The sequence below is a fragment of the Xenopus laevis genome, chromosome 7S (assembly GCF_017654675.1).
Source record: "Xenopus laevis strain J_2021 chromosome 7S, Xenopus_laevis_v10.1, whole genome shotgun sequence".
Lineage (NCBI taxonomy): Eukaryota > Metazoa > Chordata > Amphibia > Anura > Pipidae > Xenopus > Xenopus laevis.
The window spans coordinates 710,666-725,152 of NC_054384.1; the positions used below are offsets into that span (position 1 = coordinate 710,666).

Below are 14,487 nucleotides of genomic sequence, written 5' to 3' on the forward strand. Positions count from 1 at the left end.
AACAACCCCTCAGTGACTTCTAATATCCTTATCATTTACAGTAGGGGGTACATTATCCCTTATAAACCATGAGTGATACTCAGAGTTCCCTGTATAACTCAGCCTGCAGCCTTGTGCCTTTATATGGTCACAGAACAACCCCTCAGTGACTTCTAATATCCTTATCATTTACAGTAGGGGGTACATTATCCCTTATAATACATGAGTGATACTCAGAGTTCCCTGTATAACTCAGCCTGCAGCCTTGTGCCTTTATATGGTCACAGAACAACCCCTCAGTGACTTCTAATATCCTTATCATTTACAGTAGGGGTACATTATCCCTTATAATACATGAGTGATACTCAGAGTTCCCTGTATAACTCAGCCTGCAGCCTTGTGCCTTTATATGGTCACAGAACAACCCCTCAGTGACTTCTAATATCCTTATCATTTACAGAAGGGGGTACATTATCCCTTATAATCAGGACCGCCATCAGAAATCACAGGGCCCCATACGACAACACTTGCCCCCTGGGCTGCGCCCACCGCAAGCCCCACCTACAGGTCCGCCCTCCCCACCCCACAGGTCCGCCCCCCACCACACAGTAAAAAAACAAAAAAAAATATTGGAGGCTAGGGTTCCCACATGTTAATAAAAAATAAAAAGATATTGGTGGTCAGATAAAAAAAAAACATTTATGGCCAGGGCCCCCCCATTAAAAATTATTGGTGGCTAGGATCCCACATGAGAAAAGAAAATTGGTGGCCAGGCCCCCCCCCACATTATAAGAAAATTGGTGGCAAAGGCCCCTTAAACGTCTATGCCTTCCTGAAGTCAGCAGCTCTCAGAAAGATGGGGGGCCCGGCTAATTAAGTAAGTGTGGCATGGCCAGGGCCCCCCTTACCCTCGGGGCCCCCTACAACTCTCCCCCCTGTCCCCCCCCTGATGGCTGCCCTGCTTATAATACATGAGTGATACTCAGAGTTCCCTGTATAACTCAGTCTGCAGCCTTGTGCCTTTATATGGTCACAGAACAACCCCTCAGTGACTTCTAATATCCTTATCATTTACAGTAGGGGGTACATTATCCCTTATAATACATGAGTGATACTCAGAGTTCCCTGTATAACTCAGCCTGCAGTCTTGTGTCTTTATATGGTCACAGAACAACCCCTCAGTGACTTCTAATATCCTTATCATTTACAGTAGGGGGTACATTATCCCTTATAATACATGAGTGATACTCAGAGTTCCCTGTATAACTCAGCCTGCAGCCTTGTGCCTTTATATGGTCACAGAACAACCCCTCAGTGACTTCTAATATCCTTATCATTTACAGTAGGGGGTACATTATCCCTTATAATACATGAGTGATACTCAGAGTTCCCTGTATAACTCAGCCTGTAGCCTTGTGTCTTTATATGGTCACAGAACAACCCCTCAGTGACTTCTAATATCCTTATCATTTACAGTAGGGGGTACATTATCCCTTATAATACATGAGTGATACTCAGAGTTCCCTGTATAACTCAGCCTGCAGTCTTGTGTCTTTATATGGTCACAGAACAACCCCTCAGTGACTTCTAATATCCTTATCATTTACAGTAGGGGGTACATTATCCCTTATAATACATGAGTGATACTCAGAGTTCCCTGTATAACTCAGCCTGCAGCCTTGTGCCTTTATATGGTCACAGAACAACCCCCCAGTGACTTCTAATATCCTTATCATTTACAGTAGGGGGTACATTATCCCTTATAATACATGAGTGATACTCAGAGTTCCCTGTATAACTCAGCCTGCAGTCTTGTGTCTTTATATGGTCACAGAACAACCCTCAGTGACTTCTAAATATCCTTATCATTTACAGTAGGGGGTACATTCTCCCTTATAATACATGAGTGATACTCAGAGTTCCTGTATAACTCAGCCTGCAGCCTTGTGCCTTTATATGGTCACAGAACAACCCCCCAGTGACTTCTAATATCCTTATCATTTACAGTAGGGGGTACATTATCCCTTATAATACATGAGTGATACTCAGAGGTTCCCTGTATAACTCAGCCTGCAGCCTTGTGCCTTTATATGGTCACAGAACAACCCCTCAGTGACTTCTAATATCCTTATCATTTACAGTAGGGGGTACAGTATCCCTTATAATACATTGAGTGATACTCAGAGTTCCTTGTATAACTCAGCCTGCAGCCTTGTGCCTTTATATGGTCACAGAACAACCCTCAGTGACTTCTAATATCCTTATCATTTACAGTAGGGGTACATTATCCCTTATAATACATGAGTGATACTCAGAGTTCCCTGTATAACTCAGCCTGCAGCCTTGTGCCTTTATATGGTCACAGAACAACCCCTCAGTGACTTCTAATATCCTTATCATTTACAGTAGGGGGTACATTACCCTTATAATACATGAGTGATACTCAGAGTTCCCTGTATAACTCAGCCTGCAGCCTTGTGCCTTTATATGGTCACAGAACAACCCCTCAGTGACTTCTAATATCCTTATCATATACAGTAGGGGGTATTCCGTATAATACTTGAGTGATACTCAGAGTTCCCTGTATAACTCAGCCTGCAGCCTTGTGCCTTTATATGGTCACAGAACAACCCCTCAGTGACTTCTAATATCCTTATCATTTACAGTAGGGGTACATTATCCTTATAATACATGAGTGATACTCAGAGTTCCCTGTATAACTCAGCCTGCAGCCTTGTGCCTTTATATGGTCACAGAACAACCCCTCAGTGACTTCTAATATCCTTATCATTTACAGTAGGGGTACATTATCCCTTATAATACATGAGTGATACTCAGAGTTCCCTGTATAACTCAGCCTGCAGCCTTGTGCCTTTATATGGTCACAGAACAACCCTCAGTGACTTCTAATATCCTTATCATTTACAGTAGGGGGTACATTATCCCTTATAATACATGAGTGATACTCAGAGTTCCCTGTATAACTCAGCCTGCAGCCTTGTGCCTTTATATGGTCACAGAACAACCCCTCAGTGACTTCTAATATCCTTATCATTTACAGTAGGGGGTATTCCTTATAATACATGAGTGATTATGCAAAATTGATTTGGTTATGGAGGTTCCTATGACTTTGCTGATACCTCATACAAATCGATGACGATGTTCCCCTCGATCCCTCGGCTGCTCCTGACGTTCTCCAGAGCGAGAGTGAAGAAGACGCCGCGGGTATCGGAGATGTACAAGTTGTAGGTTTCGTTCTGGTTCCACTCCTGGACGGCAGCAAATACCTGCTTCTGGTCAGTGCTGATAATGTGCATATCCTGCAGGAGAGAAATGGGTGTTGGGGGTCATTAGACAGGTAAAGGGTGAAACCTCCCTTCAGACAGGGGGCACATTACTGCACTGCTGCACAAACAGTTGATGAAACATGAATTAGATGATGATGATTGAGCCTTAATGTAGCACAGGCTAATTAGTACCTTGGGTAGGGAGTATTTTGGCAATTTAATCTGAGCGAAGGCCTCTCGTTTGTATGACACGTAGTAATTTGCTCTTCCACCAGAGGTCACCTGAAAGCACAGGACACAGCAGTTGAGATACACATTTATGTGACCGACCGGAATTCCTGAAAAGAATAATCAGAGCTGAACTATAAATGTATAATGCGGAAAAACTCAAATATGTTACAGGCATAGTAATCCATGTCAACCAATCAGCAAGCAGAATTTTTTAGTCTGCAGATTAAGTAAGTATTGATCTGATTAGCTGTATTTGGAAACAGGAACTGGTTTAAATTCTTCATTTTTTAATTATATTAACCACCCTACTTGTTTACTTAGAATAAATGAAACGAAATTATTGGAAATTCCAGTTTTCATATGCCCAGAAATCTCTTCCAATACAATATAAAAAAGAAAATAACCTGCATGGGGGAGTGTATTTCCTGATACTCGTGTGACTGTCTCTACTTCCTTTGCACGGGGGAGTGTATTTCCTGGTACTCGTGTGACTGTCTCTACTTCCTTTACACGGGGGAGTGTATTTCCTGGTACTCGTGTGACTGTCTCTACTTCCTTTACACGGGGGAGTGTATTTCCTGGTACTCATGTGACTGTCTCTACTTCCTTTACACGGGGGAGTGTATTTCCTGGTACTAGTGTGACTGTCTCTACTTCCTTTGCACGGGGGAGTGTATTTCCTGGTACTCGTGTGACTGTCTCTACTTCCTTTACACGGGGGAGTGTATTTCCTGGTACTTGTGTAACTGTCTCTACTTCCTTTGCACGGGGGAGTGTATTTCCTGGTACTCGTGTGACTGTCTCTACTTCCTTTGCATGGGGGAGTGTATTTCCTGGTACTCGTGTGACTGTCTCTACTTCCTTTACACGGGGGAGTGTATTTCCTGGTACTCATGTGACTGTCTCTACTTCCTTTACACGGGGGAGTGTATTTCCTGGTACTAGTGTGACTGTCTCTACTTCCTTTGCACGGGGGAGTGTATTTCCTGGTACTCGTGTGACTGTCTCTACTTCCTTTGCACGGGGGAGTGTATTTCCTGGTACTCATGTGACTGTCTCTACTTCCTTTACACGGGGGAGTGTATTTCCTGGTACTAGTGTGACTGTCTCTACTTCCTTTGCACGGGGGAGTGTATTTCCTGGTACTCGTGTGACTGTCTCTACTTCCTTTACACGGGGGAGTGTATTTCCTGGTACTTGTGTGACTGTCTCTACTTCCTTTGCACGGGGGAGTGTATTTCCTGGTACTCGTGTGACTGTCTCTACTTCCTTTGCATGGGGGAGTGTATTTCCTGGTACTCGTGTGACTGTCTCTACTTCCTTTACACGGGGGAGTGTATTTCCTGGTACTCATGTGACTGTCTCTACTTCCTTTACACGGGGGAGTGTATTTCCTGGTACTAGTGTGACTGTCTCTACTTCCTTTGCACGGGGGAGTGTATTTCCTGGTACTCGTGTGACTGTCTCTACTTCCTTTACACGGGGGAGTGTATTTCCTGGTACTTGTGTGACTGTCTCTACTTCCTTTGCACGGGGGGAGTGTATTTCCTGGTGCCTGATGATGCTGTGGGGGAGGGGAATGGGCTGTTTAATAAACAGGATGGTTAATGTGAATAAAAGAACATGAGAAATAGCTGATTCATTACAGTTTAGCCCCAAAACAAATATCACGCTCACTGTACAAATCTAAGTGTTATGTTGAAGGTACTTCCAGGGGTAGCAAAGTGGCACCCCAAACTAATAACACAAAGGTATATGAGGTCCCCGGGGGGCAACGTGATGCTGATATTCTATTTGCAGTTAAATCACAGGGTCCACTCTGTACTGAACCAACAGGTGGAAATTAAATTCTGAAAATAAGAGAGGAGACTAAGGGGTAAGAGGAGACTATGGGGTAAGAGAGGAGACTAAGGAGTAAGAGAGGAGACTATGGGGTAAGAGAGGAGACTATGGGGTAAGAGAGGAGACTAAGGGGTAAGAGAGGAGACTAGTGGGCAGAACCAAATGCTCCATTTAAAGACGGACCTGAGCAGCAGAGATATTCAACTGACTCATTTCCCTAAATCCACTGATACTGTATCTTTCCTTCTTCCATTGTTACTCCTAACTGCAAATAAAACGAAAACTCTCATAGAACTGAGAAGGGACCCTTTCCTCTACTCCAGGGGTTTTCACATTTAATTGTAAAAAGAATAGGGGAGCAATACAAGCATGAAAAAGTCCCTTGGGTGCCAAATAAGGGCCGTACAACTGGTTTTTACGCACCAAAACTTGTCTCCAAGCCTGGAATTTAAAAATAAGCCCCTGCTCTGAGGCCACTGGGAGCAACATCCAAGGGGTTGGGGAGCAACAAGTTACTCGTGAGCCACAGTTTGGAAATCACTGCCAGGCCCGGATTTGTGGAAAGGCCACCTAGGCCCGGGCCTAGGGCGGCAGGATTTTAAGGGGGCGGCATGCTGCCCAAACACACCCACATTGGTCCAAAAACACTGGAATGTGCTGGATTTTTAAACTCATTTTTAACCTTCCCATGCACCAATCCCCATTGCTGAAAATTTGCACGAATAAAGGGAAGGCGACAGGGGCGACGAACGGCAGTGGGCCTAGGGGCGACCATTATGTAAATCCGGCCCTGATCACTGCTGTACTCTATCAAAGTAATTATCCCCTACTGCAGGGTAAATGGGGACACGCAGTAACCCTTCTGTCCATATTAATGGCAAGTTGTATCAGGAGTCAGAGGCAGCAGTGCAGAGAAGAGAAAGGGACAGACACAATGACAGTTACACAGAACTATAAACCCAGTGAGAATGAGAAATGAATGGATATTGGGAAGTTGTATCAGGAGTCAGAAGCAGCAGTGCAGAGAAAGGGACAGACACAATGACAGTTACACAGAACTATAAACCCAGTGAGAATGAGGATTGAATGGATATTGGGAAGTTGTATCAGGAGTCAGAGGCAGCAGTGCAGAGAAGAGAAAGGGACAGACACAATGACAGTTACACAGAACTATAAACCCAGTGAGAATGAGGAATGAATGGATATTGGGAAGTTGTATCAGGAGTCAGAGGCAGCAGTGCAGAGAAAGGGACAGACACAATGACAGTTACACAGAACTATAAACCCAGTGAGAATGAGGAATGAATGGATATTGGGAAGTTGTAGCAGGAGTCAGGAATGAGAAAGTTGCTTAGAATTAGAGATTGTGGGTGAACTTCCCCTTTAATGAAGAAAGTTGCCCTCAGATTAACACAGAGACAACAACTGAGATTAAGACGTGGGGTTCTTATTGGGTTGCCTGTGACTTTATAGGGGCATGGAGTGCAGTGAAAGTCTGGGGGCCCGGTGGCCCTATCTATGTAGCAAACAAGAGCCAATTTCAGGCCAATGAGATCATTAATGAGTTTAGTTGAAACAAGAGACAAAACAATTTAAGAGAAAGTCGCCAAAACAGCAAATCCGGGGATTATTGTGGCTTTTCTTCTGAATCCGGAGTTTTACTGCAGATTTAATGAATGTCATCCAATTATTTGCTGAGTGATCAGCGGCCGTGTTCGAGTAAAATGATCTCGCGTTTCGCTCGCTAATGACTTTCCCATTAATCTCATTTTCTGGAATTTTGCTTTGCGGTTTAATTGGGCCTCGGCCTGGGCCCATGAATCTTGTCGGACAAATCTGTTTGCTGTTTGGTACATTTGTCTTCCCAGATTATTCCGTCACTTTCCCTTTATCTCTCTTCCAATAACCTGAGGGGGGGGGGGCAGGTACTGGGAGAGAACCAGTGAGGAAATACTAGAAAGGGTTAAAGGGAGGATTAGAAGGGGACCCGGTCCATTTGTGTAAATATTGCAACTAAAATTTCTGTCCATTTTTCTGTCTACATGGGTTTGTATTTGCCGCTACTCATGTCATTCTCTCCTTCATGGCACAACAGCACTTGGGGTTTGCTTTATGGCAGGGATTGTAGCTGTGAGCTTTGATCTCTCATCCTAATACTGCGTCGCCCCTCCCTCATTTTTAACCAATGACACATCAAGCTGTAGAGCCATGTGACTCACAAGACTATTCCATGTTTGGGGGGGGGGGGGGGCGGGGGGACCTCACAGTAGAAATTGGTTTTATCAGATCATTCATTAAATTCCTTCATTCAATTAATCTGATAATAAGAATTTAATGTCTGGTTCAATAAAGACTTAGGGCCGGGTGGCTCCTTGGAAACTCAATGTCCTGATCAGTTGTCTTTTCTGCCATTGATTCCCGGGATAGAAATCAATGGAAACTAAGGAGGCAGAAGTTAAAATAAATTGTGTGGATTGATTTCTCTTAAGAACTTCGGCTTCTCAGAATTAAACATAAAAAAGGAGAGTAAGAAATGAAAAATGCACCTTGTGTTCCGATCCCCGGCTGGATATAAATACTATAAATGGATCCAAACCTTCGCTTCTACCAGAAAAGAGACCAAACTACAGAAAGGCTGGACTTTAAATATTGAACCAAGATTCTCAGCTGCCATAAAGCAGGACAGGACTGCTGCTTACAATGGGGATCAGATAGGATCTGTGCAGCCACTGGGACAGAATGCTCTGTTATACAGATAGCTAGAATCTCAGCTGCCATAAAGCAGGACAGGACTGCTGCTTACAATGGGGATCAGATAGGATCTGTGCAGCCACTGGGACAGAATGTTCTGTTATACAGATAGCTAGAATCTCAGCTGCCATAAAGCAGGACAGGACTGCTGCTTACAATGGGATCAGATAGGATCTGTGCAGCCACTGGGACAGAATGTTCTGTTATACAGATAGCTAGAATCTCAGCTGCCATAAAGCAGGACAGGACTGCTGCTTACAATGGGGATCAGATAGGATCTGTGCAGCCACTGGGACAGAATGTTCTGTTATACAGATAGCTAGAATCTCAGCTGCCATAAAGCAGGACAGGACTGCTGCTTACAATGGGGATCAGATAGGATCTGTGCAGCCACTGGGACAGAATGTTCTGTTATACAGATAGCTAGAATCTCAGCTGCCATAAAGCAGGACAGGACTGCTGCTTACAATGGGGATCAGATAGGATCTGTGCAGCCACTGGGACAGAATGTTCTGTTATACAGATAGCTAGAATCTCAGCTGCCATAAAGCAGGACAGGACTGCTGCTTACAATGGGGATCAGATAGGATCTGTGCAGCCACTGGGACAGAATGTTCTGTTATACAGATAGCTAGAATCTCAGCAGCCATAAAGCAGGACAGGACTGCTGCTTACAATGGGGATCAGATAGGATCTGTGCAGCCACTGGGACAGAATGTTCTGTTATACAGATAGCTAGAATCTCAGCAGCCATAAAGCAGGACAGGACTGCTGCTTACAATGGGGATCAGATAGGATCTGTGCAGCCACTGGGACAGAATGTTCCAGGAATGAATGAAGCCATGTGTTACTAATGTGCTACTATTGGTAACCTTGTATTGGGCAGGCAGGTGTAACTAGTGCAGGGATCCCCAACCTTTTGAACCCGTGAGCAACATTCAGAAGTAAAAGGAGTTGGGGAGCAACACTAGCATGAAAAATGTTCTTGGGGTGCCAAATAAGTGCTGTGATTGGCCATTTAGTAGCCCCTATGTGGATTGTCAACCTACATTGAGACTCTGTTTGGCAGTACAACTGGTTTTTATACAATAAAACTTGCCTCCAAGCCTGGAATTAAAAAATAATCACCTGCTTTGAGGCCACTGAGAGCAACATCCAAGGGGTTGGGGAGCAACATGTTACTCACGAGCTACTGGTTGGGGATCACAGATCTAGTGCATTCCTATTGGTGGAGAGCTACAGTAATTTGGCAATTAGGTGATACCAGTCAGTTCCTCTTTGCAGACAATGTGTCAGTCTGTGCATTTTATATTCCACATAAGTTACTGTTGTTAAATAACTTACCTGAATGAAGACGTACTCATCCTGCACAACCAAAGAGTTGGTGTCAATGGATCGTGGGAAAGGGACCCCCCGGGTGGTCTCAGAACACTCCTGGATTCGACAGGTGATATAATGGGCTTCTGTAACGAGGGAGGTCATTGGCTGTTAGGGCAACAAATACAGAGAAGCCACACAAATCTGAGGCAGGTAAGTAGACAAGTACATAGGTAGGTAGGTAGGCAGACAAGTACAAGGAAATGGATAATGAGCATTGTTTAACCCCAGACATGGCAGTAATATCACTGCAGAAAATAGAACACTACATTCACCCCAGGCATGCCAGCAAGAACAAAGCAGGAAATAGTTAATGCCACTGCATTAACCTCAGACATGGCAGTAATATCACTGCAGAAAGAAATAGATAATTAGCATTGTTTTAACCACAGCTAAAAATTACTAAAAAAAAAAATAGAACATGATCCCTGTATTAACCCAGATAAGATTGAAATCGGAAATAGATAATGAGTATTGCATTAACACCAGACATGCCGGTAAGATCACCATTAAGAATTATTCAAGAACCTTGAGATGCCAGTAAAATCACTGTAAAAGAAGAGCAGAAGCCCTGAATTAACCCCAGACATACCAGTAACATTACTATAGAACATGGTTATGAGCATTGCAGTCACCCCAAACATACCAGTAAAATCACTGAAGAAAATAGATAGGGAGCGCTGCATTAACCCCAGACATGTCAATAAGATCACCACTGGTCATGAACATTGCATTAACCCCTGAATTGCCAGTAAGATCAATGTAGAAAATAGATCATGAGCACTGCATTAACCCCACGTGGCAGCCAGTGAGCCGGGTCTTAATAAAGTCAAACTAAAGGCAGACGCTCTGATGGGGGGGCCTCATGACATTGGGGTTTTTTTTTTAAACAAATCCTATTTCATGGGGGGGAACCTCCTTTTCCAAGTCCATGGCTTTTAATCATGTAATTACAGAGCCGGGGGTAAAGGTGTGTCTCAAAGCTTATCGGACTCCAGAGGCCCCCCAGAAGGCTGTCTCAGAGGAGGGGAAAAAACGCTGGAATTAGGGGTTATTGAAGAGTCACAGAGTCAATGGTCAAACCCAATTGTGTTGGTCCCCAAGCCCAATGATACTCTGAGATTCTGCAATGATTTCAGAAGACTCAATCAAATTTCCAAATTTCACGCCTATTCCATGCCCAGGATAGACAAACGTATAGAGAGGTTGGGTCCCGCCCGGTATATCACCACTTTGGACCTCACCAAGGAGTCTGGCAAATACCCGTAACGCAGGCAGAGAAAGAGAAAACAGCAATATCCACTCCAGACAGCCATGTTCAATATAAAAGAAAGCTGGACAGACAAGAGGTGTTTAAGGGAATGAGCAGCAGGTGTGTAGAGAGTGAGTAAGAGCTACACGTCTGATACTCACTCCCTTAGGGCTCTTACACATGAGCGTTTTTATCTGCGCTCCCCTGCGGCTGGACGCCGAAAAACGGAACGCAGGGGAGCGCAGGTAAAAACGCTCATGTGTAAGAGCCCTAAAACACCTCTTGTCTGTCCAGCCAACCCCCTGCTGCTTAACCCTCTGGTGTTTCTTAAAGGGTCACTTAACTGGATGGCTCAGAACCTAAAAACAGGGGATACATCTGCCATCCACGATATATCCCCTACGGCTTGTACAGAGAGTAAATCCTCATAAATGAATGTCTGAGTGACCCCCATGTTACCCAGGGTACAGTAACCAAGGGACACCATTCTCAGTAAGGAAGGTGCAAACAATTGACTTTCAGGAAACCCTCATTATAATTCTAGGATATAAATATAACCCCTATATGAGAGCGGCTCGACCCCCCCAAATACAAGCAGCGCCCCTATCCTCGCACCTCATGTATCATCAGTATGAGCAAAGCTCAGGAGAGCGGCGTGTTCTGCAATTACACTAACGATCTAATCTGTCTAATGAGATGCACAGGAGCCGTCAGCCTCTTGTTTTCACATATACAATGATATACAAAATGATATAAAGGTACTTATCCCATTATGTATAAATATCAGGTGGGCAGCGGCGCTCAGTAATCAGACCAACTCAATTACCCTGAGACCCAGACGCCTGCGCTGCCGCAATTTAGGGGTTTTAGCTTCTGACGTTTAGCAAATTCTAGGCCAATAAAAGTAAAATATATGGCTCGGGTTATGGATTATAATGTGCAGGGGCGTAACTATAGAGGAAGCAGACCCTGCGGCTGCAGGGGGGCCCAGGAGGTATAGGGGCCCCACGAGGCCCTAATTCATATACAGTTTCAATAAATATTGGAGAAACAAGTCAACTGCTAAACATTTTGGGGGCCTGAAAAATAATTTGCTGTGGGGCCCAGTAATATCTAGTTACCCCACTGATAATGTGACTGAGATTTCTGCCATGGAGTCTCCTTTATGAAGCAGGTGCCAAGATGAGAAGCAACAACAACATCACTATACGGAAATGCTTTGTTAGATGCAAATGTGCTGCAATTGTGCAACTCACTCACCAGAGACACCGTTACTCTGAGCAAAGTGGTCGGTAGCCGTGGGCTGCCCCGGGGCTCTATTGCTTTGTGCCAAGAGAATAAAGGGCAAACACTGGAGCAACTGACAGTTAAGCAGGTTATATATAGACTTAAGGTTGAACTTGATGGACGTGTGTCTTTTTTCAACCTCACTTACGATGTTACTGTATTACTGTGTTACTGTGTAACTATGTCACTATGTTACTGTTACTGTGCTATTACTATATATGTTACTCAACATACAAGGGCAGTGGTGCAGGTAAGTGAGGGTCCACTGGGGCACGTGTGTCACACAACTCATGTGCCATTTTAGCTTTGACTAATGAACATTTGTGCCCAGGGGCCAACACCAGCCCAGAGCATTCCCTTTAACATAGTAACATAGTAAGTAAGGTTGAAAAAAAGACACATGTCCATCAAGTCCAACCTTAAGTCTATATATAACCTGCCTAACTGCCAGTTGATCCAGAGGAAGGCGGAAAAAAACCCATCTGAAGTCTCTCCAATTTGCATCAGAGGGGGAAAATTCCTTCCTGACTCCAAAATGGCAATGGGACCAGTCCCTGGATCAACTTGTACTATGAGCTCTCTCCCATATCCCTGTATTCCCTCACTTGTACTATGAGTTACAGTATCTCCCATATCCCTGTATTCCCTCACTTGCTATTCAGCATCAGTGTCAGCCTCGGCCAGGAACAGAACTAATATTTGGTGTGACATGCGGTGCCTGTACGGCTAATGTAAAACAGATTATAAATGACAGAGTCACAAGTGGAACCGGCTGGTAATGGGCTCTGGACCTGCACGTTGGTTCCTGAGTTTGTCAACTGTCAGATAAAGCCCTTGTGATACTTCATTAAAATTAAACTGTAGGAAGGGGGGTACGGCCTGTGCCATTTGTATTTGCTATAAATACTCACGTCCATCAGCAGAACGGGCCTCCATGTGCACCAGGTCCGGCTCTTTATCTAAACCCGTTACAGACCTGCGGGTGAGAGAGACACGGTGAGACGGGAGCGGCACATCGGTGGGTTAAATTGGCAAAGCAGTGGCACAAAAACTGCACAAATTGGGTCAGCTGGGCCCTCCTGCTTCTAACCATTTGGCCTGTTTCATGGTCATTACCTACTTCTGTATGGGAACAAAGAGGTTAAATGGACGGTTCTTTTTGGCACATGGTGTGAACCTTCCGCTTGATTAATAAATACATATGGACGGCGACCCAAGTTGCTTTGCTTCAAGAGAATTTCCTATGGACTCGCTTTGTGCCATTTCTGCACCACTACTTCTTTATCTCAATCCCCTCTCCCTTGTTTTAAAAATGAATAAAAATTAAACCTGTTATAAAAAAAAAAACCTTTATTGGATAAAGTTGGATTAAAGTGTCACATTAAATGCAGTGCAGGCAAATCTCTGCCCCTACAATAAATATGTGTTTGATATAACTACACCCCCTATATCTGTTGTACATCGCTGCAGTGTATGTTATGTGCATGGAGTCCGTATGTTCTCCCCTCATTTATGTGGGTGATTTGGCTCCTGATTCACATCACCCTGGGATGCGACTCTAGAGAAATAGTAGCACAATTGAAGCTTTGCTGCTTGAGGATCTGCTCTGGGCAAAGTGCCATATAAGACATTTGTATATTTAAAGTAAAGGGTCATCTGGAGACCCCTGGGAAGAGTTAATGGAGCTCATGAGTCACGGCAGGACAATGGACTAGTGACGCTGGATGTACAATGACATTTCAGTCAAGATCCACTTGAGGGGAAAGTCTGGGCCGAATGTGTCACGCGTTTCGCTCGCAGGAAGAGCAACGAATACAGTTGAGCCCTGCAAGGGATTTGCCATGGAAATACCCCCAAGTATTGAGGGGGGTTCAGCCCAGAAATCGGGGTTTGGTAGCCCAATTCAGACAGCTTGTTACAACAATGGAAGTTCTGCACATCCCTACATTCAGTCTCCAGGACAAGTCCAATGGAGTCAAGTGTTCTGACTTGGGTTTTGGGCTGGTCTTCCATTGACCTTGCCTGTTCCTGGCTGAGATGCCTTCTACCCCCTTAGTTCATTAAATGTCCCTCTGTCCTTCAGTAGATCCAAAGCCCCCCAGCCCCCTGCACTTTATCCAAAGTCCCTCAGCCCCCTGCACTTTATCCAAAGCCCCTCAGCCCCCTGCACTTTACCCAAAGTCCCTCAGCCCCCTGCACTTTACCCAAAGTCCCTCAGCCCCTGCACTTTACCCAAAGTCCCTCATCCCCTGCACTTTATCCAAAGCCCCTCAGCCCCCTGCACTTTACCCAAAGTCCCTCAGCCCCCTGCACTTTACCCAAAGTCCCTCAGCCCCCTGCACTTTACCCAAAGTCCCTCATCCCCCTGCACTTTATCCAAAGCCCCTCGGCCCCCTGCACTTTACCCAAAGCCCCTCAGCCCCCTGCACTTTATCCAAAGCCCCTCGGCCCCCTGTAGTTCATTAAAAGCCCCCACAGTTG

At 44.8% G+C, this 14,487-nt stretch overlaps 1 protein-coding gene across 1 annotated transcript in view; it reads right to left on the minus strand.

The window, feature by feature from the left end:
- sorcs3.S (sortilin-related VPS10 domain containing receptor 3 S homeolog) overlaps positions 1-14,487 on the minus strand; it is a 131,650-nt gene that overhangs the window by 39,593 nt on the left and 77,570 nt on the right. Inside the window, exons 6-9 of the mRNA XM_041570756.1 lie at positions 12,918-12,982; positions 9,435-9,553; positions 3,459-3,548; positions 3,120-3,299 (exon numbers count right to left, since the gene is read on the minus strand). Coding sequence (XP_041426690.1) covers positions 3,120-3,299; positions 3,459-3,548; positions 9,435-9,553; positions 12,918-12,982 — 454 coding nt within the window. The remainder of the gene's footprint in view (positions 1-3,119; positions 3,300-3,458; positions 3,549-9,434; positions 9,554-12,917; positions 12,983-14,487) is intronic.